At 57.4% G+C, this 27,937-nt stretch overlaps 1 protein-coding gene across 3 annotated transcripts; it reads left to right on the top strand.

The window, feature by feature from the left end:
* Positions 1 to 146: 146 nt before the first annotated feature.
* Positions 147 to 27,843, top strand: HIP1R (huntingtin interacting protein 1 related). 3 transcript variants are annotated; one of them, XM_037014081.2, is made up of 32 exons: positions 148 to 349; positions 13,858 to 13,921; positions 14,447 to 14,589; positions 14,855 to 14,911; positions 15,987 to 16,067; positions 16,397 to 16,473; positions 16,804 to 16,865; positions 18,551 to 18,691; positions 19,412 to 19,469; positions 19,590 to 19,665; positions 19,838 to 19,978; positions 20,093 to 20,154; positions 20,338 to 20,458; positions 20,561 to 20,744; positions 20,848 to 20,936; positions 21,013 to 21,129; positions 21,213 to 21,314; positions 21,603 to 21,797; positions 22,730 to 22,877; positions 22,978 to 23,064; positions 23,440 to 23,547; positions 23,710 to 23,846; positions 24,098 to 24,208; positions 24,456 to 24,514; positions 24,774 to 24,804; positions 24,886 to 24,948; positions 25,306 to 25,406; positions 25,524 to 25,629; positions 25,755 to 25,878; positions 25,946 to 26,007; positions 26,171 to 26,377; positions 26,599 to 27,843. In XM_037014081.2, the coding sequence occupies exons 1-32, from the start codon at positions 257 to 259 to the stop codon at positions 26,644 to 26,646; spliced, it is 3,255 nt and encodes a 1,084-aa protein (XP_036869976.2). In that variant the 5' UTR covers positions 148 to 256; the 3' UTR covers positions 26,647 to 27,843. The 3 variants fall into 3 exon arrangements, 2 of the variants coding, with proteins under 2 accessions (XP_036869976.2, XP_036869978.2); XM_037014083.2 differs by having other exon boundaries at positions 149 to 349; positions 20,386 to 20,458; positions 26,599 to 26,935; XR_005060188.2 differs by lacking the exons at positions 26,171 to 26,377; positions 26,599 to 27,843 and having other exon boundaries at positions 147 to 349; positions 25,306 to 25,420.
* Positions 27,844 to 27,937: the final 94 nt, after the last annotated feature.

The following is a 27,937-nucleotide window of genomic DNA, read 5'->3' as shown; positions in this document are numbered from 1 at the left end:
GGGCTGTTTAGCTGTGCGGGGCGCCCGGGTAGAGGGGCGGAGGGGCTGGGGACGCTGGCCAGGGTCCCGCGGGGCGGGGCGGGGCGAGGGGCGGAGACAGGATGGGGCGCGGGCGCGGGGCGGGGCGGGAAGAGGGCTCCTCCCCGGAGGGCGGGCCCGGCGCTGTTCTTGGCCTCGCGGTGCCTAGGCTCGGGTGGCTGGTGGGGACGCGCTCAGTGGCTCGGAGCCGGGAAGGGAGCTTGGCGGCGGCGGCAGGATGAACAGCATCAAGAACGTGCCGGCGCGGGTGCTGAGCCGCAGGCCGGGCCACAGCCTGGAGGCCGAGCGCGAGCAGTTCGACAAGACCCAGGCGAGCGGCGGGGCCGCGGGAGGGCGGGAGGCGCCCTCTCCCCGTCGCCGCACACGCCTCCCCGCGGGGCCAGGTCGGGGGCTGGGGGCCGGGGACGGAGGTGCGGCGGTGGCCGGGTGGGATCAAGGTGTGTCCGGAGCCAGGTGCGCCCGGCCTCCGCGCTGCGAGCCGCCCCGAGCGCAGGTGAACCGTAAGCGCGCGCCGGCGCCCGGGCCGTGGTGGCGCGGGAGGGTGGCTGAGAGGCGGCCGGGCACTGAGGTGGCGGGAGAGCACGGTGGCCGGGCTCGAGATGCGGCCGGGGACTGAAGGGACGCGGACGCAGGTGGAGGGGCCGGGGGCCGAGACGCGGCGGTGGCCGTTGGGGCGGAGTGTGCCGGGGCCTAGGCGCGGCCGGCTGGATTGCCCTGCCCTGGCCGGGCGCCCTCCACTCCTGCAGACGGCCCCTGCCGCCGGCCCCTGCCGCCATCCTCCGCGCGGTATGAAATGCCCCCAACCTCGGGGAAGCAGTGCATTTCCTTGAAGGAAACTCTCTGTTTCCTTTTCTCCTGAGCTGTCTACCAGGGCCGCACAATATCTTAGTATCTGCTGGGCCAAAAGTTTCACGTATGTCGCCCGACTTGTTTGCTTGAGCTCTGGCCCACGTATAAACAGGTTCACACCCCCTTATTAAATGCCGGCGCCTGACACACAGACGCTTCCTGGGGCTCCCTCCTGCACTGCCCACGCGCCTGCATCTCTTCCTGGAGATGGCCTATCCTGGGAAGGTTATTTTAAAAATTGAACAATGCGCGGGTACATGTGTTCCTGCCGAGAAGGCAAGATGCAGGTGTGGCTGTGTTTCTGGTTTTCTGTTCCTTTTTATTTCACAAACACTGAGGTGTTTTTATGCCTGGGGGAGGGGAACACACACTTGTCTGCCAAAATAAGTCAACCAAGACTGAAATAACAGAAAAATTTTACTTCAGAAATAAAGGAAGCCATAATGACCCCTCCCACCCCTGCCTGAAGCAGAATGGTGACATCTGTGGCTGCCATTAGCAAGTTCCTTCCCACCTGTCCCTGCAGAGAGCAATGACTTCTGGGTCGCTTTCAAATCAAATTAGCACACGCAGTCTACAGCAGCTTTCCTTTTGAAATAAGGAAAACTCAGGGGGGCCTTGGAACCTTTGTGCTTGTGATTAACCATGAAAGTGATGATAAAACTTTGGGACACGAAGGTTTTATGAAAGCCAAGTGCTGGGACCAACCTACCTCAAATTATTAATTTATCCTTGTGATCATCATCAGCATCTGGCCTACGGGATATTTTCAACCTGGATAGCGCATCATAAAAACAAATGTGGCATTTAATTTAAAGTCCTTAGTATATAATTGATTGTTCCAGGATCTTGCAGAAGGTTCGGAGAAAAATTTAATTGGCAGAGAGAATCTGGTTGTAATATTCCCTGATTTTTAGATTTTTCATGCTTTCGAGGAGGTATAGAGAGGTCTGATTGCTACATAGAGGAGATGGAATTTAAAGAGTCAAGTTCATTGATCTTATACTCTTGTTATTATAAATCAAGGGTACGCAACAATCTTTAATGTTATAGAGAAAGAATCTCTGATACAGGTCCACACATTTTGGTGGTTGGCTTGGCAAACAAGATGTTGTTTTGTTTTTTCTTGTTGGGTTTTTCCCAGGGCCTAAGAGGGTTACTTATAATAAATAACTTTCTGATGGGTGAATCTCATAGGTTTTACCCTTTCCAGGGCCCTTTTTTCAGGGAAGATGGGAGTTTGGGTTCAGTGGCTGAGTTTGCTTGTCTTCAGAGTGACTTATTGAGAGGCATGCACGAATAAGGTTTTGTGCATGGTTAATATTTAATTAGATTGCTCCCAGAAATATCCAGTGAGATGCCAGCCAGGCCCCGCTGGTGGGAAGGACCTAGAGAGCTGAAGTCACTGCCTATATAATGTCTCCTTGTGGACAGAAAAAAGCACATCCAGTCCAGGACCCACCTTCCCTTAAAAATGTACTGCCTCTGTCTTCCCGTTGACCACAATGGCCTGTGTTGTAGAGGAGCACTTTGGCTTAACTTAGAATTTTGAGTCATCACGATCTTCCAGCCTCGCCTTTCCTCTTGGGCTCCTGGGTCAGGAACAGGAAAAATTCTTCCATATTAGCTTTCTTGTTAGGCCACATCCTATATTACAAAGGTCCCTTCCCACCCCAGTCAGAAGTGTTCAGGGAGGGGCGGTCATGCTTCCTTTGGGCCGCTGCTACTGGATCGAGACTGCTGCTTGGTGTGAGGGAGTGTGCAAGTGTGTGTATACAGGCCCAGGGGGAGTGTCCAGAAAGCTGCTCTGTTCTTCCCCATGTCTTTGGTCCCTTTGGTGATAAAAGCCCTTTTCAAAATGGAGGTAAAAAAACAGTATTGGCTTTTTGTTGTTGAGGCAGTGTTCTGAATACAGAATACTACAGAATACAGTATACATCCTGAACCTGAAAATTGTGCCATTAAAAACACAGTGCAGTGTCCTGGAAGGCACTTGTAGGCAGGTGGACCTGAGCGCTAGCCTGTGTCCCTGGCCAAGCTGCTTAGCTCCACAGTCTGCTTCCTGTCTGTAAAAACAGAAATCCTTCTGTCTGCCTCCTAGGGATGTTTTAAAGTATAGAGAAATACCGTGTGGAAGGCTGAATAACTTCCACTCAGAGATATTCACATCCTGATTCCTGGAACCTGTGGATATGTTTCAGTACTTGGAAAGAAAATGCTCATCAGCTGACCTTAGAATAGGCAGATTAGCTTGGGCTTGCCTGGTAGGCCCAGTGTAGTGTTGGTCTTTAAATATGGCCTTGAAATACAGGAGAGGTTGGATTGATGGGATGTGGGGAAAACCGCTGCCCATTGCTAGTTTTGAAGGTGGAGGAAGGGGCTGCCAGCGAGGAATATGGGCACCCTGTGGAAGCTGGAAAAGGCAAGGATATGGGTTCTTCTGTAGCGCCTCTGGAAAAAGGGGCAGCCCTGCTGGCACCTTGAGTTTTAGCTCTGTAAGATCCATTTTGGACTTCTGATCCTTACAACCGTAAGATGATGAATTTGTGTTTTAACCCATTGAGTTTGTAGTGATTCGTTACAGCAGTGATAGCCTCCTAGTACATACAGAGTGCAGAAATACAGTGCAGCGCTCTGCAAATAGTCAGCTGTGTCTCTCCCTTCCTTCCCCGCCCCCAGAGAAGCTTTCACATGTGAGCACCATTTCAGACCTTGCACTAGAGATGAGACCCATCCTTGAGGTATATCATGGATGAGGACTCAGCAGACAGGAATCTTGGAAATGCTGACCTTCAGACTTACTTTCTCTTGTCTGTGACCCCCTTTGCTTCTCGGGTTTGTTTCCCCTGCATGGTGTAGATATAGATCCCAAAGTCTTCCTGTAGGGTCAGGATGAGACAGGGGCTCCACTGCTCAGTGAGCCAAGCCCACTGGGTGGGTGCTAAGTACAGGTGCAGAGGTAAGACAACCCTGGTTTTCAGGGGATTTCAGGCACTGTGGAGGGGGAGCAGTGGATAGAAAATAGTCCCTACATCTTACTACAATGGGGTATGGGGGTACTGGATGATATGACTGAATGTAGTAACCACATTGTTTTTCATATGAAACCTTCATATGAGTGTATGTCAATGATACCTTAAGAAAAAAAGAAAGAAAAGAGAAAATAGTTCCTAGGTCCAATTTTCCAGGTCAGTGACACACCCGCTCAGCAGCCTCTGTGGAACTGAAATCTTGTAAAGATTAACATTTATTGACATCAGGACTTCTCAGCCATGGCTCATCTCTTAGAACAGCGCTGTCCATTAGAAACAGAGTATGAGCCACATTAAAAAGTAAACAGAGCCAGGTGAAATTCAATTTAATTTTTTAAAAATTTAAACCCAGTGTATCCAAAATAACAATTTCACCATGTAATCACTATCAAAATCATGAATGAGATTTTTACATTCTTTTCCTCCTACTTAATCTTCAAAATCCATTTCGTGTTTGACACACATCTCTATTTGGGCTCACACGTGTCAGGACTCGTGGCCAGCAGCTACCATATTAGACAGCCTAGTGTTAGAATCCCCTGGGCAGCTTCTTAAAAGTGTCAGTATCTAGGTGCCATAGACTCGGAGAGATTTGGCCTGAATTAGAGCCCCAGGCATTGATCTGTTAATTAAAGTTCCCTAGCCAGAAATCTCATTGTTAAAGGTACCCCACAGGACACAAACAGGTGTTTGAGAACTTTACTGGAGTGTCTGGTTTGACAGCTGTTTCCAGATGTGCAGTGTTCCTTCGAACGCTCAGATTCTGCACATGCTGGTGCCTCTGCCCTGACTTGACTTCATTCTGACCTATGTGCACCACCCGTTCCGTGGAGTCTCCTCTGATTGGTGGGCAGGCCTATGCACGCCCACCTTTGTGTCTTCTTAATTCCATATAAACATATTTTAACACTAAGTTTTTACCCCCTTTCTGGCCGTCATTTGAATGTTTTCCAAAAAAAAGTTCCCCTGGCCTACAAGTTTGGGAAGAAATCTAAACCATGTGGTGGATAGTCAGAACACCCACGGCTCCATCCCACCGCTGTCTTGGGGGCCCACTGTCAGCTCCCTGCAGGTAGGGTGGGTCAGCCTTCTCCCTGCCTTGTCCCCCACATGCAGGCATGGTGCAGACTGACTGAATGGCTGAAGAACAGGGGCAAGCCAAGGTTTTCAAAAAAGGAGGGAAAGAACCAGACCACAACCACCCTAGGATGCTGCCTCCCAAAGCCACATGGGAACTGCACTAGGAGCACTTTCCTCCCCCACCAAGGTCTGAGCCAGCTGGGCTGGGTTGTGGCCCTGAGCTGTGCCCTTCCCACCGCATGCACTGCTGTATCAAGCCACGGTGCCCTCCTCTTGGTTCTGCAGAGTTAGCCTGCCTGGTGATGCTCAGGCAGGCAGCTGACTTCCTGACTCCCTGGCTGCCAGAATCCCATGGTGGCTCAGGTAGGGTGGGGGTGGGACTGCTAGTCCCTCTCCTTCCCCATCCTGTTTTTGTTGTACATTTGCTCCCACACGTTCATGGGACCATTTACCCTGTGGCTTGAACCTGGTGCTCTGGGGTGTACTACGGGGGGATAAAAACCATTCTTACCCCTTGGTGAGTGTGCATTTCAGAGAAGGAGGCAGGAAAGGTGCGAGGTGGACAGGTGTGCTATGGCAGCTCAGTAGGGAGCAAGACTCTGGCCTCAGTCTCATCTGCAAAATGAAAGTAATCACAGTATCCACGACATGGGGTAGTTGTGATGATCTGCAGGACCTCCTGGTGCGTGGGCAGAGTAAATGCTTTCAAAGTGTTAGCTGTTATGTACAGAAAAGCAGGTTGGACTGAAAAAAACTGAAATAACATCCCTCTTGGGGTCTGTCCCCGAGCCTCTAGTTTAGCGGTCTGTGCTTGCAGAGGGCGGGAACTGGGCTGGTGGAAAGAAAAGCAGCCCCACAGTAGGGCTGGAGGGCGTGGAGCGAGCCTGCAGGTGCTCCCTGCCTCCAGGTGACATCCTCGGGGAAGATACTGGGGTGTGGGAGGCCCCAAGGAGGCTGGGGGAGGCCAGCATGTCACTTCCTTGGCAGAAATGCTGGCCCTTCTGACCTTGTCCCCAGGCCAGCGTCCACAGGCTTGGCCTATTTGTGAATGAAACCCAACTGGCGCTCAGTCCAGCAGCTCAAAGTGGAAACTTTGGAGTCAAATGTAGGCCTGCTTGGCTGAGGGACAGGGAAACCCAGCCTGCTAACCCGAGACACTCGGCACCAGGAACAGAGCCTCCTTGGCCAGCGGGGCTGTGCTGCTGACCGTGCCCCTCCACCTTCTCCACCTGAGTTCAGGGTGGACTCAGATGCCACTTTGTTTGAGAAGCCAAAGCTTTACTATGCTTTACTACCTCCTGCCCAAGCTTTACTGTGCTCTAGTTCTCATGACATGGTAGGCACTGTCCCTGTCTCCCCGGTACCCTGCAGCTGACCCAGCAGAACCAGTGCAGGTGGTCAGATGTGAAGTTGAACATGTGTTTAGATCAAGGGTCACAGGAGAAAGGACTGCATCACCTCTTCCTCTGAGCCCCCTAAGACTACTCACTGAACCCCAAGATCCTCAGTCAGAGAGGTATCGGCTCCTCCTGTGTCCTGGCACTCAGAGCGTAGCTCTGGACACGCTCGATGGGTGTGCTCTGAGGGATGGATGCCACAGGGGCCAGCAAGTCTCCCTTCTTTGAGGCTGCCACCTGGTGAGGCCTAAAAGGCCCGTGGCGCCCACTGCATGGCAAGACTGAGCCGTGGATAAAAGTTTAATTGAGGCAGGATTGCTTTTTCTCTTGCGGAAATGAATACAACTCTCAAAACTGCAATAGGTTCCCCTGTCAAGGAGTGACTCAGCTCCCTGATCTGTGGGACAGACAGGTCTGTGGAGTGATGTCACAGGTCCCTGGAAACAAAACTGCCCAGGCTGGCTCCCTGTCCATTTGGAGCTGGCCCGGCAGAGGCAGGACTTGGGGCGGTGTCTTCCTCCCCAGGTGTCACCTGCAGAGCCCCGGAGAGAGGTGGCAGTGGGTCAGGCTGCCACTGGTGACCTGTGTTGGTGAGAGGGCTCCCCTGCTGTGGCTTATACCCATTTTCTAGAGGCCAGGTGGCCTCAGCCCCAGGTGGCCTGCCAGAGGGGTAGGTGACCTCCAATTTCATAAAAAGTAGAATGATTAAGAGGCCCTGAGTGGGGACTGGTAAATGAATGGAGATGCCGATTGACTCCGATTGGGGTAGGACCAGTGTGACTCCACTGACTTCCCGTCTGCTGAAACCACTGAGCTGCAGACCTGGTCCAGCCCAGAGCTCCTCCTGCTTTGCATGTGACCACATCCTAGTTGCAGAAATCCTGTGTTTGCTTTCATCAGTGGCCTTCGAGGTGGCAAAATGAGGTCTCTCTGTCCTTCAAACAACTCGTTGGAAAAGCAAGAGCAGAACTCACCACTCTGCCAGGCCCCGTGCCCTGGCTTTTTGAAGGACGTTTTTGTCCCCGCTGAGTGCCACTGTTAAGCGTCAGGATAACACCATAAGGAGGCTTAAGTATGATTCATTTTAGGGCTTTTAAAAATAGAAATTGTGTTATAGTTGCCTTTACTATTTAAATCTAATGGTTAAATTATTAGCTGGAGAAACAGACACTTCACTGCCTTGAATTTAACCAGTACTTATATTTGAAAGAGCTTTTGTTTATTCAAGTGTTCGCTCTTTCATTCATCCAATAAAGATTTATTGACCTCCAGGCATGGGTTTGGGGATTGGCAATACAGCAGGGAGCAAGACTGACAGGATTCCTCACACTGTGTACATTTGTACATTCCATGCACATGAGATAGAAACAGAATAAATGGTAAACAAGATGGTTGCAGATAATACATGACCAGGGTGAAAGACAATGGGAGGATGTTACCCGTATGGAGGGAGAAGCTGTAGACGGGTGAGTGCGGAAGACCCTCTTGGGTGTGCTTTGTAGCTCAGAGCTGGGTGGCCAGAGCAGCCGGTGCCTGGAGGTGGGACCAGTCTTGCCCTGTTTGAGGAGCAGAAGGGAAGACATGTGTGGCTGGAACATAGATGTTTTTAGACAAGCTTTGTGTGTGTGTGCATTCTAGAAGACCCAAGCATGTTTTATTTCTGCTTCCCAGAGAGGGAAGTTACACTCTGGAAAGGGGAAGCTTCTAAAAGCAAAGGCTTTCCAGTGAGTCGGGGCGGACGCACCGCAGTCTGAGGTGCTCTGGCCAGCAGTGGTGGGACTAGGAGAGAAGACCTATGAGACCTGTGATTGTCCCCAGGTTCCTGGGAAAGGGGTCTCCCGAGCCCAGTTCCTCTGCAGTGCAGAGCACCCCAAGGACTTGAGGATGTCAGATCTCACAGAGAAACAGCCAGGGGTGCAGTGTCTGTGGTCACTCAGCTCTGACCCCTTGCCGAGGGCTGTGGGTTTCTAGAACAGGGTAGCTGATGTTGGCTGAACTTGGGCCCAGGAGCCACAGCCGTGTGAGACACTCACACTTAGCTCCATCCTCGGTGACTGCCTGTCATGAAGCCTGACAGCCTGGGCAGGGCCCGGGCTGCTGTGAGCAGCTGCTGACTAGAGCTCCCCGGCTTGATCATCTGGCTTTGCTGACGGTGCCCACACCTCAAGGCTGGGTTCTATCTTGAGTCCACACTGGGCAGCAAGCCTCTTGGATGTCACCTGCCGCACCCCAGCCCTGGCCCATCTGCCTCACCTGGGTCTCCTCTCTCCTCAACCAGCACCTGCTGAGATCCTTCCTGATGTGTGTCCCTGCAAGTCGCCTGTCCAGGGAAGAATATATTGGTGGCTCTGTCTGGCCTAGTGGTGGGATTGTCTTCTCAGGCTTGACTCCTGGGGCCTCTGATGCACCAGGTTGGGTTTTTAGTTGACAAATAAGGGTAAGAGATTATTCCTGGAAGCAGGGGCAGGTGTGTCCTGAGGGCTTGGGCTCCCTGGGGCCTGACTGGGCTTTTGTAGGAGGCCTTCCCTGATGTCCCTGCCCTGGCCTCAGGATGGAAGACACCCTAGGAGGGAGCCCAGGGCCCAGAGGCCAGCGCCCTTCCCCACAGGAATGGGGGGCTGTGGAGGAGCCCCTGAGCTTCTCAGAACCACCCTGATGCTTTTTTTTGCTGCGATTTGAACAAATCTGTGGTCCAGAATCTGCTTCTTGCCTTGGAGTCCGGCCAGGTCCTCCTAGAGCAGCAGCAGGCCCTAGGAGTCAGGCTTCTAAGGGGACAAGGAAGGTCTGTGTTGACGCACTGCCCCCCTCACACGTCCCGCCACCCCCAGCACCCACTGAGAGAGGAGGCCGTGGAGTGGTGGCTGAGAGAGAGTCTCCAGAGCTCGGCAACCTGGGGCCAGTCATTCCGGCCCCTCTGGCGATTGCTTGGGCTGCCTGTGCCGCAGTTTCCCTGTGAGTCCTGGTGACGGAGCATTGTGTGAGGTCAGTCAATACGCAGAGTGCTTAGACTGGCGCATGGCAGGGCGTGAGCTCAGCCGAACTTTCAGTATTACGACCTTCAGCAAGTGATTAACTTTCTCGAGACTCAATTTCCTCATCCGCCTGCTTCCAGGGTTACTTAAGAGATTGATTAAGCAAGATAATACTGGTGAAGTGCTCAGCACAGTGCCTGGCACATGACTGAACTCACTTTATTATCAGGTTATAGAGGCCAGCTTGCCGGCCGGGGGCATGAAATATGCCTTTCACAAGCCATTCCATCTGTGTGCCCAGAGCGAGCTGGAGTGTTCCCACCCATCCCTTGGCCTGTGGCCGCCCCACCTCTGCCCTTGGGGGGTCAGGCCCCTCCCCATGTGCCTGGGTGGGACAAGGAGACCCTCAGACGGTCCAGTCACCGTGGCTCCCCAGGGCCTGGTGTGTGCACTCGTGGCTTTTTTCTAGCACAGAAGGAGCAGCAGTGGTCTGGGTGCCTGAGAACCTGTTTGATCACCCGCCCTGCTGGGGCTGAGACTCTCTGCCTGCCTCTGTCTGTGTGGACCCTCCAGCTTCACGCCCTCCCCGACGGTCACCCTGGGCATTTCCTGGCTCTCACTGCAGAGCCCACCATTACTGCTCTTGTCCTGCTTTCCTACCTCTGTTCAGAGATGGGGAGAGCTGCCCCCTGCCCCCCTCGCCAACCACCCCAAGATCATCTGGGAGCTGTCCCCATTCTCCCTGGGGTCAGAGCAGCAGACACATCCCTGAGACAGCTGCTGCTGCCTTCCCACCCAGGACTCCTCTCCATTTCTGGATTTTCCATCCTGACTCTCTGAGGCCCCTAATCAATCCATTCCACTCAAAGCTTCTATCTCCCCGGAAGGCTTCTCTCCATGGCAATGGATCCTGCTAGTCAACAGGGATTAAACTGGCTGTTGGCGGAGCTGCTGGGGTGGTTCTGGCCTGGGTGGCTGTGCCAGGACAGAAGGAAGCCTTTCCACCCACAGGCTAGAGAGAGGGTGATGGCCCTGGGTTCCCCTCCAGCTGCCCCTTATCCTCCAGTTTCCCCACAGTCAACCAGTGAGCTGGTGCAAGGATGCCATGCTGTGTAGACAGAGCCAAGTGTGGCTGACAGTGCTGCCTTGAGACAGTGAACCCAGGAGCTGAGCTGTGTTGGAATCGCCCAGCACAGATTCCAGTGCTATGGAGAAGAACCCTGGTGCCCTCCCCACCTCTGTGGCCCACTCTGGGCAGGCTGGGGAGGTGGACAGGCGTCCCTGGGGCCTGATGTCCCCTCCTGGGACGAGGCTTGGCTGCTATGCCTGGCAGGAGAAGTGAGGCCCTGTGAAGTGTCCACAGATGCCCTCTGTGTGAGCACTGTGCCTCCTTGTGAGGCTTCCTGACCCACACATCTGCTGCCCTGCACACAACGGGACCATGTTCCTGCCACGGGAGGGGCCCGTTTCTGTAGCCAGCACAGGGAACTGGCAGCCCCGGGAGGGTGGGGGCACAGGGGGAGGCCTGATGTTCAGACAGACCATGCTGTGCACCCAGGTCACCGCATCTCGCTGGGTCCCCAGAGCCTCCCTCACTGCTTTTGAAAATCTTCCATGTGTCAGGCACCATCTTGGGGCTTGGGCTACAGCAGCCACCAGACAGGCAGAACTGCTTTCCTCATGACATTGACCCTGGGGAGAGCGGGGGATGGATAACAGACAAGAGAAACAACCTTGTCAGGGTGCTAAATACATGCAGAGGTGTAAGTCAGGGGAGATTTAAATAGGCAGGCAGCAGGCAATTAGAGAGAACTCTCTGCAACCGTGTCAGAGCCTTGGCCTAGTGACTTAGGGGGAAGGCTGGGGTGGGAATGCCTCACCCCCTGGGCCCCCAGCTAAGCAGTGCAACCTGACGTCCTCCTCCCCTGCTGGGCCCCACCAGCCTATTCCTTCAGGTGTGTCTCTGCTGCTGCTCTCTGGCTGCAGGCACTGCAGGAGAAAAGGCTGACCTCCTGGAGAAGAGGAGGGAGGAAAGTTGTTATCAGAGCCCTTCCCTGCATCTGCTCTGGGACCTGGGGAGCAGAGCAGAAAGCACTTGTCGTGAACAGGCCATGTCTCTGCGTCCACAGGCCCCCTGAGCCTCCTCTGCACGCCTTTTCAGCCTTGCTGTACGCTTGCTTGGAGTCTTCCAGAGTAGACTTAGCCAGGTGGCAGTTGTCAAAAGAGCCAGCTCAGGTGTCAGGGCAGCTGGGGGATGGGGCTCTCCGCAGCCCAGGAGACAGGAGCCTCCTGGCTCCTGAGCTGGCAGCTGCTTGCTCTTGGGGGAGGCGGGGCCTCTACCCCTTGCCCAGTGCATGGCCTCTTGTGCCCCCTTCTCAGCCTTGTCCCTGTGTGAGAGGGAGGTGCCTGAGTTGCTGCATAACACTGTCACTGAGTACTCTGAGCACGGGGTCAGCCAGACCTGGCTTTGCCCTTATTAGCCGTGCAGGCAAGATGCCTAAACTCAGAGCCTCAGTTACCTCCTCAGGAAAATGGGCCTGTGGCTACTTCCTAGGGTTGTAGCTGGGAGGCTTGTTGCCTGTGCCTGGCATATGGTGCCCAGTATATGGCAGGGTCATCACTGTCACCTCGACTGCGGAGCTCTGTGATCGTCCCTTGAGGTGGGAAGTGGTAGGGGCCTGGGCATGGCTCCGCACAGTGGCTGCTCAGCAATGCTCGATGCGTGAGGGCCGGCAGAGGGTGGGAAGACAGAACAGATGACCAGGGAACATTTTGTGTCTGGCTGGCGAGGCTTGGACAGGAAGAGAAGCCAGGGCCTCTCAGGACCCTGGTACCACGAATCAGGCAGCTGCTCTCCCGGCCCACCCTTGCCGCCGGGAGTGGCCCAGTGAGGGGCGTGCCTTAGCCCCAGCATTCGGTACCCTGTGAGTGGGGCCACAGAGGGTGCTGCGTGTGCAGGGTGGGGAATGGGGGGCGCTGAAGGGCCAGGTGGGTTCAGAAGCCACCCTGGCTCCAGCAGCTAAGTGTGCACCTCTGATGAGAGAGGTGCACGTCGACCCTGTGGGGTGGCTTTTCTTACAGAGGTGACTGCGCAGTCTTGCTGCTGAGTAGGCCCCAAATCGGCTCACAGTAGATAGTCCTTAAGTGGAATTGCATCCTTGCTGGGCAGGGCAGTTATGTGGTTCGGATGCCAGAGGTGGGGAGCATGGGGGCCTGTGGGCTGAAAAGAAAGTGAATCGTCAGCATGGCCCTTGGGGCTTGGTCTGCCCTGTCTGCCCCCTGACACCCACCCCGTTTTTGCTGAGACTGCTGGGGCCATGCTCCTGCCCAAGTCATCCCAGCACTTTCTGCTGACCAGGTAGTGACCTGTGGGCTTGGGTCCTGGCTGCAGGGTGACCACGCAGCCCCTTGAAGCCTTGCTCTGCCCAGAGCAGGCCCTCGGATGGCCCACGGTGTTGGGGGCAGGGTGGCATGGGCCTTGGCCAAGGACCTGCAGGGGACAGGAGAGCCGGCTGGCCTGGAGCAGCCCCGCATTTGTCCAGGGCCCTGACTCTTCCAGCAGTGGCACAGGCGGCTCTTCCAGTCCACACGCTCTGATGTCCCCTGCTCAGTGTTGGGTGGGTGGGAGGCTTATGAGACCAGCCCTCAGGTAGAGAAATAAAATAGATCCACATGTAAACCCAGGACCAGTGGGCGTTCCTGGGGGAGTGGGGAGGGGGTGACAGTCAGTACCAGGAGCCTTCACTGGGCAGAAGTCAGGCCCAGGAAGCCTTCTCTGAAGTGGCGGCATGGAGCTGGGCGGAGGAGACAAGGCTGGGAGAAGACCTTGGCCAAGAATGAGATGCCACTTCCTCAGGACCCACAGGGCAGCAGCAGCTTTGCTAAAAGGGTCCCTCTCTTCCTGCCACCCCTCGAAGGGCCATGACCACCTTCTTTGTTGGTGGTCCTGACTCGGCTCCCACCTGGGAAAGAGGCAGCCTGCGTGGCAGACAGGCAGCAGGACCTGGGTTTGTCCTGGTTTTCCTTGTGGTGCTGTGTGGGCCCTGTCAGCTTGTGTCACTCCCCTGGGCCTGGCCACACGTCTCTTCATGGACTGCCATGCAGGCCCAGGTCCTGGCGATTTCTCCTAGAAGAGGAATGGGACAGAGGATGCCATGTGGCATGACTGGCCACTCCCCTGGGCTGAGCTAATGCATGCAGGTTTCAAGCCAGAAGTGGTCTCCTGCAGCCACCAGCCAGCTTTCGTCCTTATTTCCCAGACTGCTGAAAGCTCTCAGTGGCTTTGTGGCATTGGGTATTAGCTGTCATTTGAGCTGCACAGGTCAAGTGGAAGAAAAGTCTTCAGAAGTCTGGTTCACTTAGGCTGAGAAAATTTCTTTCCCTTGTCACTGCATTGCCTTCAACTGTTGGGGAGGATCAATCCTATCTGTTCCCCGGGGAAGCTGCCCTGTGGGTCTCTGACCTCTGCCTCCTCTGTCCCGCTCCTAGGCCATCAGCATTAGCAAAGCCATCAACACCCAGGAGGCCCCTGTGAAGGAGAAGCACGCCAGGCGTATCCTTCCCTACCTGGAGCAGGCCCCTTGTCCCTGGGGAGGCAGGGGGGTGGGTGGGGAGGACGAGGGCCTGCCACGCGTGTTCTCTGACCAGACATTTGGTGGAAAACAAGTTGGAGGAGCTGTGTGGCGCTGTAGATGGCCCCCAGGGCTTGGGGAGTCTGCCCTCACCGATATGAGGCGTGTCCCTGTGTGGCCTTAGGCCAGTGGCTCCCACCTTACGGAGCTCCTTTCAGACTCTGGGTCCCATCTATGGAATGCCATCTACCACCTTAGGCCACTGGGCCCAGTTAAATTTGTGGGATAAGACCTTGACCTTTTTCTTACCCTTGGCTGAAAACTACAGCTCTTGATGAACTGTGGCGGGAAAGGGATGCGGGGAGAAGGCATTTGGTGGCTGTGGGGTGAGGGGCCAGCCTTCTATGTATATCCCTGTGGTCACTTGTTCAGTTGTACTTGCTGAGCACCCGGACCTTCCCCACACTTGAGCCTCTGCTTCCTGCACTTGGCCTTGACCCTGGTAGGCATCATTCTGGGCACTCACCATGAGAAGGGGGCCTTCACTTTCTGGTCCTATGCCATCGGCCTGCCACTTCCCAGCAGCTCCATCCTCAGCTGGAAGTTCTGCCACGTGCTTCACAAGGTCCTTCGAGATGGGCACCCCAACGTGAGTAGCTGCCACCCCCTGGAACCGAGGGGCAGGTCCCCTGTTCCAGCCCCCATCCTGCTGCCTGAGCGGATGGTCCCAGGGAGGTGGTGTGCCTTTGAAATGGGAGGATCTGCCCTGCATCTGCCTCGGCTCTGGGCTGTCCACCTGCCTGCCACCCTCCACCCTGTCCTTCCCCACCCCAGCGTGGGAAGTTATGTGTCTGGGCCCCTCCCGTGAGGTTCTGGGGTCTTCACCTTCCCCCTCTCTTCGCTCTGTGCTGCAGGTGCTGCATGACTGCCAGCGTTATCGGAGCAACATCCGGGAGATTGGAGACCTGTGGGTAGGTGTGGGGCCAGCACCATAGCCCTGGCAGAGAGCAGTGTCTGGACCATCCTGCTTGGCGTTCGGTCCCCGGCCCATGGGCCTGAGAGAATGGGGGCACGTGTGGGTGGGTGGGTTGGTATCTCTCTCCTTCTTTCTCAGAGCAGAAGTTGGAGTGTTATTATTCCGGGCGGCAGTGATGGGGAGGAGCACCAGGAACTGAAATTCCAGCCTTGCTTTGATGGCCTGGCACAGGAAGTTCTCAACACATAACTAACGGGCCCTCCATCTCCAGAAGTACCAGCCCCGGAGTCCCTGTGGGTTGGGAAATGTGGCAGTGTCTGCATCTGGGTGTCTCACAGTGGCCTGTGTGAAGGGTGCAGTGTCCCGGGCTCCCCCAGACCAGCTGCTGTTTAGTCTGGGTGTTGGAAACCTCCGTTTTCAGCAAGTGCCTCCGAAGGTCTTTATCCGTAGTAAAGTCAGAGCCCCGGGGGCTTATATTCTGGATCCACCCCAAGACCCTCAGGAACTAGGCACATCCCTTGGTGGCCTTGTCTGTCCTCTAGGAGCACTGGGGCCTCGTCAGCCAGCACAGGGCAGGGTGACCTCGGAGAGCTGACTGGCCTGGGGCGCGCCTGACCCAGAGCCACTGTGTTTTATGAATGTCCCTCCAAGTAAGGCAGACAGCACCCGAGGTGCTGTTTGCAAACGCAGGCCCAGCTGGTGTGGCCACGGGACGTGGTGGTTAGAGGTGTTGGAGAGGCAGCTGGGAGGATATAGGAATGTGCCTCCCTGGCTGCCACCGGCATTTTAATGAAGTGTCCCTACTCAGGGCTGGCCAGCTGCCCTGGACGAAGAGCTCTCTTCTCGTAAGGATTTCTTTGGCAAGAGAAGACTAGGAGTAAGATTTAAGAAAACAAAGCTTGAGAGAGAAGGAGATGGGCAGGGGCCCTGAAGGAGGAATGAGGCTGAGCGGTGGGGTCCTCACCCGCTCCCTTGGTGTCCATGGTTGCCCTGAAGCGTGCGGGCCCTTGGGGTCTGCGGGCCTGTTTCTGGGGCAGTGGGCCCTCACCCTGGTGCTCCGTTCTCCGCAGGGGCACCTGCATGACCGATACGGACAGCTGGTGAGCGTGTACACCAGACTCCTGCTGACCAAAATCTCCTTCCATCTCAAGGTAGGTGCCTCAGCAGGGTGGAGGACTTGGCCCTCCGCGACATCCCAGGACCCGGGGAGGGCGGGATCCACTCTGTCCCAGCCTTGACCCAGGGGAAACGAGGGGTGTAGGGGTGTCAGAGCCAGCCTGAGGCAGCTCCCACGGGCGCTCGGGGGCGCTCAGCCTGGCCTTGCCTCCGCCTGCAGCCTGTGCCCCCTCAGCCTGTATCCCCTCAGCCCACACCTGGGCAAGGGGCAGCTCCGGCCCCTGCTCCTCTCCCCTTGAAAGCAGGCCTAGTTCTGGGCCAGGGCCAACGCAGGCTGCAGTTGATGGGGGTGGCCTCTCCACAGCATCCCCAGTTCCCTGCGGGCCTCGAGGTGACAGACGAGGTGTTGGAGAAGGCGGCTGGGACTGACGTCAACAACATGTGAGTCCCTCGGGACTGGGGGCTGGCATGGCACCACTCCCCCCAGCCCTCAGCCTCCCTGTTTGCTCCTGAAGCATCCTGCCCGGTGCTCCCACACGGCACTGGTGCTGTCAGTGGCTCTCTGGGCTGAAGGTCACGTTCCCAGGAGCTGAGGCTAAAGTGAAAGGGGTGGGGTTTATTTGGAATCGGGAAGTTTTGGCTGAAGGACCACTGGCCTGTGCAAAATTGCTGATGAGCTGTGCTCCCTCCCCCCACCCTGGGGGTCTCTTGGGCGTGCCCCACACCCCTCCCGCTCATCCCTCCTTTCCTCTCTTTCCATGCGCCCTGTAGCTTCCAGCTCACTGTGGAGATGTTTGATTATATGGACTGCGAGCTGAAGCTTTCTGAGTCAGGTAAGCCAATGGAGATCAGGTTCTCATGCGATTCCTCAGGGCCCTGGGTTGAGATGAGGGGAAGAAATGCCTACTGCCTTGACAGCCAGGCTAACTTAACCATTCCTGAGTGCACCTGCCCCCACCAGTGGTCCCTGCCCCTACCAGAACAAGTTACGGGTCTCCAGTTGCCCCCAGAGCTAGGGGAGAGGCCTTCACACCCCCTGCAGGAAGCCAGGCCCCTGGGAGTTACAACTGGGCATTCGCAAACCTTGGCCACTAGCCCCATTGCAGGGAGCGGGTGGGGCAGGGGCCACTGGGAGCCCCCACCTCAGGTTTCTGACCCTGGTTCCCACGCAGCCTAGGACATCTGCAGAGCTGGCCCAGGAGAGAGCTAGTTTGGGGCATCGTGCCCATTTTCTGCTGTGAAAGGCCTATGAGTCATGTGGGGTTTCCCAGCCCAGGAACCCAGCAGCCATTGGACAGGAAATCTCAGAGGGCTCACCCTCCCGGGGCTGCCGAGGTGATTGTTTAGGTGGCAGCTTTAGAACAGCCTGTGGGTGACTCAGTGCTCTCCTTAGGAGGGTGAGAAGCAAATGCCTTTTTAAGGGAAAATCGGGGAATTAGAAAGAGGTGGTTCTAGGCAGCCTCCTGGCATTCCCAGGGCTGGACTCTGAGGCTGGGTGAGTCCAGGGGGCAGCTCAGAGCTGAGCCCTCTGTGCCCAGGACCCAACCCAGGGAGTGGAGAGCAGGTGTCCAGAGGTGTGGCTGCTGGCCTGTGTCCCAGCAGAGACGTGCCTCTTGTGGTCCCCACGCAGGAAGGTGGAGAGAGCCCGTGGGCAGGCACCCATGCCTAGTGACACTGGTGCCCTGGTGAAGCGCAGAGAGGGGGCACAGCGGCAGTCCCGTGCGCCCTCGTCCCCATGGGGAAACGGGCAAGGCTGTCTTTCCCTGCCTTGCCATTCGCGATGACCCAAAATGGGAAATGTTTTTGAGTCAGTGAATTGGCTGCATTATGTTTAAAACCCAAGATAGTACTTCATGTGTGTGTTAATTTTTTATAAGGAAAGTGTACTTGGCCTGACAGGTAGTGAAAACTACATTGTAAAAGGCTGAAGGACAGCACTTAGCTCCTTCCTTCTCATCCCTCCCTCCCGTGCATTCTCATGTCACTGCAGGGTGTGTGGGTTGTCCCACCCCAGCAGGGTGACAGCGGGACCCATGTCCTGGTGTCTGTGTCCTGCGTGGGCCACCCCAGCATGCTGCCTGCTCACTGCCGTCTCTCTCCGCCCCACAGAGGAGGCTGGTGGGAGACGCAGCCTCATGCCTGCCCTTCCTTCCTACTTGGTCAAGTCTGACGAAAGGGCTTGACTGTTGGGGGCAGGAGAGACCCACCCCAGGTGTAAGAGCGGTTTTGGGTCACTTGGAGTTTGTGGAACTGAGTCCTGACCCCACTGTTGTGTGGCTGACCAAGCCTGGGCCTAGTTCTGCCTCTGTAAAATGCCCACACTAAGTTCTCCGACCTTCCCTGAGATTCAGGCCGTTGGCCCATCTTCAAACCTACCTCCCAGGTCGCTGAGGTGCCTAAGAGGATAGTGGGGCCCGTGCTCAGCTGCTGTCCTTAGGCTGTGTCCAGTGCGGGCTCTGCACCTGCGTCTCCCACCTCCGCCTGCTCATGCTTCTCCTTCCTCCTCTCCCTTTTGCAGTTTTCCGGCAGCTCAACACAGCCATCGCCGTGTCCCAGATGTCCTCGGGTCAGTGCCGCCTGGCCCCCCTCATCCAGGTCATCCAGGACTGCAGCCACCTCTACCACTACACGGTCAAGCTCATGTTCAAGCTGCATGCCTGTGAGTCCCGGCCCTCCCACCACCCCCGGGCTCCCCAGGACTCAGGCAGAGCCCCCAAGGGCTGTATTTAGGCTGTTATTTTGATAGACATTCACTATATTAGGAAATTTTAAGGTATTTAATAATTAAACATAGCAGTAATAAACACATTACCCATTAACATAAATAATAACATACTTGTCATGAAAAATCAGTTTTCTAAACAAGCAAAGATTTCGTGAGAAGAGTGGCAGAGTTTTACATGTCGGCTCTTCTCATAAATGTCTGGCCTTGGAGAGGGCAGCGGGGCCTCTCGCCTGCTTCTCTACTCCGTCTGCCATGACACATCGCACCCTACATGCTGGTGGGACCAGGGCTCACAGGCCCACGGCGCCCTTTGGTGTTCAGAAAGGGTTTGGGTCTGGCGGGCCCTCTGAAAGGGTCTTGTCCCCAGGCCCCACTTGGAGAACCACTGGCCTAGGGTGTGTGAGCCATTGGGATGTCATGACCCCAGAGCAAATGCGGTGGACCTCGAAGGTTCGCTGCGGCCGAGATTCCACCCTTCCCTTTCACAGCTTCCCTTCCTGCTCAGAAGGTCAAGAACCGAATCCCCCACAAGGGTCTCACCTGATGGGTTGGGGGGAACCTAGCCAGATGGCTGGTGATCTGTGATGGTTTCTAGAATGTGGAGGAGCACGGGGGAGAGGAAGGGAGGGAATCTAAAGTCTTTACTGCCCCCAGGTCTGCCGGCGGACACCCTGCAAGGCCATAGGGATCGGTTCCACGAGCAGTTTCACAGGTACAGGCCCGGGCGGGGCTGAGACATGGCAGGCAGAGGCTCTGCGGCTCCTGGCCATGTGTGCTGCAGCTGCCGGCCAGGCCTGGCCCCTCTGTGACCGCCCCTGACCCTCCCCCACAGCCTCAGAAACTTCTTCCGAAGAGCCTCTGACATGCTCTACTTCAAGCGGCTCATCCAGATCCCCCGGCTGCCTGAGGTACTGCTGTACCCCTGCGGCCTCCCGCCAGCTGCACGCTTGGTCCCACCCTGGGCTCTGGGGTCAGGGCACTTCACGGGCCCTGAGCACCTGGGGAACCCAAGCAGGCTGTGTGGTCTGTGGAGGGAGGGCCCCCTCGGGCAGCTGAGCAGCCCCACTGCCACCCCCACAGGGCCCTCCCAACTTCCTGCGGGCCTCGGCGCTGGCCGAGCACATCAAGCCCGTGGTGGTGATCCCCGAGGGGGCCCCTGAGGACGAGGAGCCAGAGCACCTCATCGAGATTGGCACGGGGCCCCCTGCTGGGGAGCCAGTGGTGAGCATCCCCCCCTTGCCCTCCTGGGGCTTTGGGCAGACTGGGCCTCCCTCCTGCCCTGGCCTGTAGGGCCTGGGGGAACAGGGTGTGGGTCACTGTTTCTTGCTGTGGCAGGTGGTGGCTGACCTCTTTGAGCAGACGTTTGGACCGCCCGATGGCTCCATGAAGGACGACAGGTGAGGGCCTGAGCAGCCGACTGCAGTTTGGGGCCTGGCAACAGCCCTCACCAAGCTGTGGTCAGGAAAGGCCACCCTGGGAGGTGTGAACTAGAGATGCCCAAGTGCCCAGGGGCTGACAAGAAGATTTGTTACTGTGCCAGGGTCTCCTTATATTCCTGGTTGACTGAATTTGAATGTCAGGACTGTGCAGGCCTCAGAAAACCCTGCCTGCCTGACCTCTGTCCCCAGGGACCTGCAGATCGAGAACTTGAAGAGAGAGGTAGAGATGCTCCGTGCCGAGCTGGAGAAGATCAAGCTGGAGGTGAGGGGTGCAGGCAGAGGGGGGGCCTGGGGCTGTGCGGTGGCTCCCACACCACACACGCCAGACGAGGCCCCAGTGCCCACACTCTTCCTGCCACCCCAGGCCCAGCGGTACATCTCCCAGCTGAAGGGCCAGGTGGATACGCTGGAGGCTGAGCTGGAGGAGCAGCGCAAGCAGAAGCAAAAGGCGCTGGTGGACAACGAGCAGCTCCGCCACGAGCTGGCCCAGCTGAGGGCCTCCCAGCTGCAGGGCGAGCGGAACCAGGGCCTGCGCGAGGAGGCTGAGAGTGCGTGGGCTGGGGCCATGTGGCACTCCCCACCGGGGTGCCGTTTGCCAAGGTGGGGGCCTCTGCTGGGCGCCAGGATCACAGTCCCGCCTCTTCCCCGCAGAGAAGGCCAGCGCCACGGAGGCGCGCTACAACAAGCTGAAGGAAAAGCACAGTGAGCTCATCAACACGCACGCCGAGCTGCTCAGGAAGGTAGGGCTGCTGGCACGGGTGTGGACTAGGGGACCCTCCAGTGGGGCAGAGCGTGACCCTGTGCCATGCTGTGCAGAACGCAGACACTGCCAAGCAGCTGACCGTGACGCAGCAGAGCCAGGAGGAGGTGGCACGGGTGAAGGAGCAGCTGGCCTTCCAGATGGAGCAGGTGAAGCGGGAGTCTGAGCTGAAGGTATGTCCCGTGTCCACAGGTCCCAGGCTGTAGTCTTCTGCCCCACAAGCCCACTGCCCCCATGACATGCTGTCCTGTCCCAGCTGGAGGAGCAGAGTGACCAGCTAGAGAAGTTCAAGAGGGAACTGGAGGACAAGGCTGGAGAGCTGGTCCGTGTGCAGGAGGCCCTGAGCCGCACAGAGCAGGTGTGGTGGCTGCTGGGTGGGGTGGCCTCCGGGGATTGGGTTGGACAACAGTGAGGGTCCTCTTTGCTGTGAATGGGGCCACTCCTAGACGCCACGGGGTTGGTCCAGAGGGGCCCGAGGCCATCCTGGAGTGCAACCCTGACTCGACACTGGGGGAAACAGTGAAACAGGCCCTGGCCCTCAGGAAGCTCTAAGGGGGTGGTCTTAAGGAATTGTTTGTAAATCTGGGGGAGGCTGAGGGGCAGGCAGGGCCTCTGGAAGCCCTGCTCACTCGCCAGGTGTTCGCAGAATGGTTTGGAGCTGAGCTCTCGGCTGGATGCACTGAGTGAGGAGAAGGTCGTGCTGAGCAGAGCCCTGCAGCAGCGGGAGGCAGACCTGCTGGCCGCCCAGCGCCTCGTGCAGGAGAAGGAGGCAGCACTGAGCCAGGAGCAGCAGTGCAGCTCCCAGGAGAGGGGCGAGCTGCAGGGACAGCTGGCGGACAAGGTAGCGGGCCCCCCACCCTATCATGTAACAGCTGGGATGAGAGTTCATGTATCATATGGCTGATGCGTTCAGAGTGGACGAGGCTGTGGATCTTGGTATGTTTGCAGGGCTGTGCATCCATCTTTATGCTTCCAGAACATTCTTACCACTCCAGAAAGAAACCCCTTCCCTAGTAAGCAGTTAACCCCCACCCCACCCCAACACCAGCCCCAGCAACCACTACTCTGCCTCTGGATTTGCCTTTTCTGGACATTTCATATAAATGAATTACCAATATGACCAGCTTCTTTCACTAAGCACGTTTTCATGGGTTACCTGTGTCAGTTCATGGCCTGATAATGACCACATTTTGTTTATCCATCAGTTTGATGGATACTTAGCCTGTTTCCACTTTTTGTCCATTGTGAGTAATGCTGCTATGAGAATTGGTATACAAGGTTTTGTGTGGACATGTTTTTATTTCTCTTAGGTCTGTAACTACAAATACACCTGCTGGGTCACATGGTAATTCTGTTTAACGCTTCGAGGAATTACCAAAGTGTTTTCCAAAGTGGCTGCACCGTTTTCCATTCCCAGAGGAACATGTGAGGGTTCCAGTTACAATCTTGTCAACAAGTGTCTATGTCTATATTTTAGCCATCCTAGTGGGTGTGAAGTGGTTTTGATTTTATGCCCTAATGGCTAATGATGTTGAGCATCTTAGTATGTGTTCATTGCCCTTTATGTACCTTGGGAGAAGTGTTCAGATCCTTTGCTTACTTCTTAATTGGTTTTTTTGTCTTTATTACTGAGCTGTCTGTCCTGCTCTGTGGGAGCAGCTCACACACTGGAGTGGAATGGGACCTCTCCAGGGATCTCAGTGGGGCTGCCTACCTGCCTGGTTGCCTGTAGGATCGACCCTGGCGAGGTCTCTGAACTGCCTCTCCCCCCAGGAGTTGCAGGAGCGGGAGCTGCAGCAGAGGCTCCTGGATGAGCAGTTTGCAGTGCTGCGAAGCACGGCTGCGGAGGCAGAGCGCATCCTGCAGGATGCCGTGGGCAAGCTGGACGACCCCCTGCACATGCGCTGCACCAGCTCCCCAGGTGCCATCTCCTTCCCTCCCCTACTAGAAGCTGAGAGGCCAGAGGGGTGACGGAGCCTCAGGCCAGGCTCTGCCCCTCACCGTCCCCCCTGCCCTTGCAGACTACCTGATAAGCAGGGCACAGGCAGCCCTGGACACTGTGAGTGCCCTGGAGAAAGGCCACGCCCAGTACCTGACCTCCAGGTCAGGTGAGTGCCAGGCAGGAGGGGTGGAGCAGAGGCCACTGGCGCTGTTGTGCCACTTCAGTGGCTGTTGCTGCTGGCGGTGGGGAGGTTCCCACAGCAGGCGCCTCTTTAGGAGGTAGGCGGGTATCCGCTGCCCGCCCTGACCCATGAGCCCTGCCCTGCCTCCCACGCGGGCCCGGTTTTGGTTCTCACTGCACCTTCTAGTTGTGTGGCCTTGGCTTAGCCCCTTCTCCCTCCAAGGCTTCCTTTTCTCACCCCTCAGCTGGGCCCCTGGTACCTGCTTCAGGCCTGTTGGGTAGCCTACTGTAAGGCCCAAGGCACCAGCTGGGGCCTTGCTCCACGGCAGCACATTAGGGTTCCCTTGCTCTCCTCACACAGAAGCCTCTGCCCTGGTGGCAGCCCTTACCCAGTTCTCCCACCTGGCTGCGGACACCATCGTCAACGGCAGTGCCACCTCCCACCTGGCCCCCACTGACCCTGCTGACCGTAAGTGGGTCTGGGCTTGCCTCCCACTTGGTCCTCCTGATGGACCAGGGTAAGGTGGGGCCTGCACATGGGTCCTGGCGTCAGACCCGGGGCTGGGGCCTGTGTGTGACAGCATCCCCCAGGGCTCTGTGGCGCCAGCCCCCTCACAACCCCCTTCCCCAGGCCTGATTGACACCTGCAGGGAGTGCGGGGCCCAGGCCCTGGAGCTCATGGGGCAGCTGCAGGATCAGAAGGCTGTACAGCAGGCCCAGCCAGGCCTGGTGAGGACCCCTCTGCAGGGCATCCTTCAGCTAGGCCAGGTGAGGTGTACAGTCCTGGCACTGATCATGGGGGGCAGTGGGGCTGGGGTGAGGCATGGGTCCCCAAACTCTGCACTTCCCTCTAGTTTGGGCTGAACAGGTGGTTGTGTGCAGAGCCTGCAGATGCCAGACACTGGCAGGAACACAGCACACAACCCAAGAACCTGCTGTCCCAACCTTGTTCCCAGGCTCTTGTGGGGCTGCTGGAGGTCGAATCCAGCCTGTGTGACATGGGTGCCCTCCTCCCCCAGATGCTGAAGCCAAAGAGCCTGGATGTGCGTCAGGAGGAGCTTGGGGCCATGGTGGACAAGGAAATGGCAGCCACGTCCGCAGCCATCGAAGACGCTGTGCGGAGGATTGAGGTGAAGACTGGGATGTGGGGGTCCCCTCCAGTTCCTTCAGGGGCTGGGCTGGGCTGTGTGCCTCTGGGCAGGAGACAGAGTTGGGGCAAAACTGGGGGGCAGGGCGGGAGGTGGGCCTGGCTTTCCCACCCTGACCTCAGTGGCTGTTCTAGGGGTGGAGGGGGTAGGCCTGGTCCAGTGCCAGTGTCCCCCGTCCTCCCACACTGCCCTCCTCCCAGCCTGCTCACGGCTCTGTCATCGGGTATAGGACATGATGAACCAGGCCCGCCATGCCAGCTCTGGGGTGAAACTGGAGGTGAATGAAAGGTGAGCCCCCCTTTTGCCCCAGCCAGTACTAGAACAAGGCCAGTTCCCCCCAGCTCCTCAATCCCAGGGGGTTCTGCCCTCCTGATTGCTTAGCTCTCCAGAAAGAGAATAGGTGCTGCCCATCGTGCCCGTGGGCCTCCCTACCTCATGCCCTGTGGTTGTCCTGTGGAGGCCTGCCAGGCTTCCCGATGCCCCTGTGGCTTCTGGGGCCACACTGCTGATCCGTCTCTCTCCCTAACACCTCTTCCTGCTCCCCCAGGATCCTCAACTCCTGCACAGACCTGATGAAGGTGAGTAGCCAGCTGGGACCCCCGGGTGGCTGTGTACCTGGCAGGGCCACCCTGAGTGAAAAAGAGTCTTGCCCTTGGCAGGCCATCCGATTCCTGGTGACAACATCCACCAGCCTGCAGAAGGAAATTGTGGAGAGCGGCAGGGTGAGCTGGGCTGCTGCTGATGTGATGGCACCCCTGGCTGTGCCATGTGGGGCCCCCCTTGCTGGGCAGGCCACACAACTGGGACAGCATGAGACAGGTTCCTGCAAGGGCCCCAAGCCCAGAGCCTCTTCTTCCCAGACGGCTCTGCCCTGTGGCTTAGGCCGCCCACGGGGCTCCCTTGGGTGTGAGCCACCTGGTGGTGATGAGCCCCCACACACACACTGCACATGACATGCCTGGGATTCACAGCCGAATCCCACGCCCCAGGGACGCGCCCTTGTGGGTGATGGGACAGCCCGGGGCCCACCATTGACACCTGTGCGGTCACTGACCGCCCTGTCTTCCTTTGGCCACCAGGGGGCAGCCACGCAGCAGGAGTTTTACGCCAAGAACTCGAGGTGGACTGAAGGCCTCATCTCTGCCTCCAAGGCCGTGGGCTGGGGTGCCACACAGCTGGTGTATGTCACCCCAGGTGGGGGGAGCAGGGGTTGTGGAGCTCAGTCTAGGGAGGGAGAGTGGGGGTGGCCCATCTGTCCACGAGGCCAGAGACCCAGGCCCCGCCTGGCTCTCCCCAGGGAGTCAGCAGACAAGGTGGTGCTTCACACGGGCAAGTACGAAGAGCTCATCGTCTGCTCTCATGAAATCGCGGCCAGCACTGCCCAGCTGGTGGCAGCCTCCAAGGTGAGGCTCTGTGCTTGGTAGCCTCTCACTTAAGGTTCCCCAACTCCTGGCTATGATGAACATGCTGGGAGATGGTGGGTTGGGGATTGAGCCCAGGGGCCCACCTGACCTGTCCCCATCCCCAGGTAAAGGCCAACAAGCATAGCCCCCACCTGAGTCGCCTACAGGAGTGCTCCCGCACTGTCAACGAGATGGCTGCCAACGTGGTGGCCTCCACCAAGTCAGGCCAGGAGCAGATCGAAGATAGAGGCGAGTGCTAGGCCCTGGGTGGGGGTGGGGTGAGGCATCCAGACACTTACTGTCACTTTGGCCATAGACACCATGGACTTCTCTGGCCTGTCCCTCATCAAGCTGAAGAAGCAGGAGATGGAGACCCAGGTAGGAGTCCACACCCTCCCCCAGCCGCCTGGCTTTCTAGGTGCATGGCTGGCCTCCAAGCCTGTCCTTCTCCAAGGTCCAAGCTCCAAGAAGGTGGGAGGGCCCCTTGTGGGGGGGGAGGGGGGAGCACGGGGCTATGCTGAGTGGGTGTGTGGGGGTGCAGGTGCGAGTCCTGGAGCTGGAGAAGACGCTGGAGGCAGAGCGTGTGCGGCTGGGGGAGCTGCGGAGGCAGCACTATGTGCTGGCTGGGGCGGTGGGGACGCCTAGTGAGGAGGAGCCCAGCCAGCCCCCCGCCACCCCCCGCGCTGGGACCTCCAAGAAGCCACCCCTGGCCCAGAAGCCCAGCGTGGCCCCACGGCAGGACCACCAGGTGCCCGGTGGTGGGGCTGGGATGCGGGCCCTGGGGTGCTGACCTGGCCTCTGCTCCCAGGTCTGTAGGACACAGACCTTGGCGAGTCAGACAGCTGGCCAGCAGGAGCAGAAATGCTGCCCCAGCAACATGGGGAGTATGGGTGCTGGAGTGGGGCCAGATCTGGGCCGTGCTATGCGCTCCTGGCCACATCCACTGAGCCCTCATCTTGACTCTTACAGCTCAACAGAAAGGGTGGCATCTACCCGGCTCAACTCGTGAACTACTAGGCTCCCGAGGGGCCCAGTGGAGAGGCTGGTGGGCAGGTCCAGGCCTCACTTGGCTGCCCTGACCTGGCTGAAGAGCCTCTGAGGGGCAAAGTCCCCAGCAGAAGGCACCAGCCCTCACACCAGGTGCCTAGCCCAACTGCCCAGGATCGCAGAGCCCACGGGATTGGGACTAACTGGGTAGTTCTGGACGTGAATCTATTTATCTGCAGTAGGAACTTGTGAAAGCAGCTAGGACCTAGCAGGTCTGAGCCACAACTCATCAGGAAATACATGGAACGGTTTTAGTGCTCTTGAGTTACAACTTTCCTTTATGGGTTGGTATTCAGCACACTGGGAGGCAGAGCCATTGGAATGGGGGTGTCTGGCCAGGGCCTCCCTTGCCTTCTGGATGCGGGGTCTGGCTGGTGGGGACATAGGAAGATGTCACCTTTGTGGCCTTCTTGCAGCACTGAATCCATAGAGATGGGACCTGGTATGGCCTCAGGCAAAGCAGGAGCTTTAGGGTGGGCTGGGATCTTCCCCCTGGCCCCTGAGGCCTTGCTCTAGGCACTGAGGACAGGACCTGGTCTGGGGAGAGGTAGACCAGGGGCTGCTGCCGGGCTAGGCACCAGTGTGCGGAGACCCCCCATGGGCACAGGTGCTGCCTTGGCCCCTGGAGTCTGATCTGCTGATATCTGTGGAGCCCTCCCATTTCTTGTCTTCCCTCCCCTGATCTGGCTGCCCCGCCCTAGAGGCCCACACCGGCTGCTCCCTACCGCATTCCCGCTGCCACATTCCCCTCATCAGTGACATCCAGCCACCTGAAAGCCTCTTCCAGCTCAGCCAGAAAAAGCCCAGAAACTAGGAGTCACCTGCCCACCATCCTCTGGATCAAGAGTGCCTTGCACTCCACCAGAAGGGGGCCGCCCTCAGAGGGATCGCCTGTCAGCCCTGTGCTGCCCAGAGTTAGGCCAAGGCTTATCCTGCCCTGCCCATTGGAGGATCTGAACAGCAGGCATGCTGTGCCCCTTGAGCTACCCTGTGAGTGGTCCGGGGTTGGGGAAGGGGAACCAGGCTGGGAGGAAAGGATCAGCAGCTGCATGGGGCGAGCCCTCCAGGTTGGGATCTGGAGACCAGAGCCAGGAGCCTGCCCCTTGCTTTGTGCTTAGTATTTCCTGATGTTGAGTCAGATTAGCAATAAAGTGCACTTTGTTGTCACCAGGGGCTGTGCCTGGGCTGTTCCTTTTCTGGGAGGGAGCCACTTAGAGCCACAGAAAAGCTGGCTAGTGCTGCTGCTTCGGACTCTGCCTAG

The sequence above is a fragment of the Manis javanica genome, chromosome 15 (assembly GCF_040802235.1).
Source record: "Manis javanica isolate MJ-LG chromosome 15, MJ_LKY, whole genome shotgun sequence".
Classification (NCBI taxonomy): domain Eukaryota; kingdom Metazoa; phylum Chordata; class Mammalia; order Pholidota; family Manidae; genus Manis; species Manis javanica.
The sequence above is the reverse complement of the archived record's forward strand: the minus strand, read 5'-3'. Positions and strand labels throughout refer to the sequence as shown.

Coding starts and splice junctions, on each gene's coding strand:
- HIP1R (XM_037014081.2), top strand. CDS start 257: ATGAACAGCATCAAGAACGTGCCGGCGCGGGTGCTGAGCCGCAGGCCG. Junction 350..13,857: donor AGCAGTTCGACAAGACCCAG/GCGAGCGGCGGG, acceptor TCCCGCTCCTAG/GCCATCAGCATTAGCAAAGC. Junction 16,474..16,803: donor GGGACTGACGTCAACAACAT/GTGAGTCCCTCG, acceptor TGCGCCCTGTAG/CTTCCAGCTCACTGTGGAGA.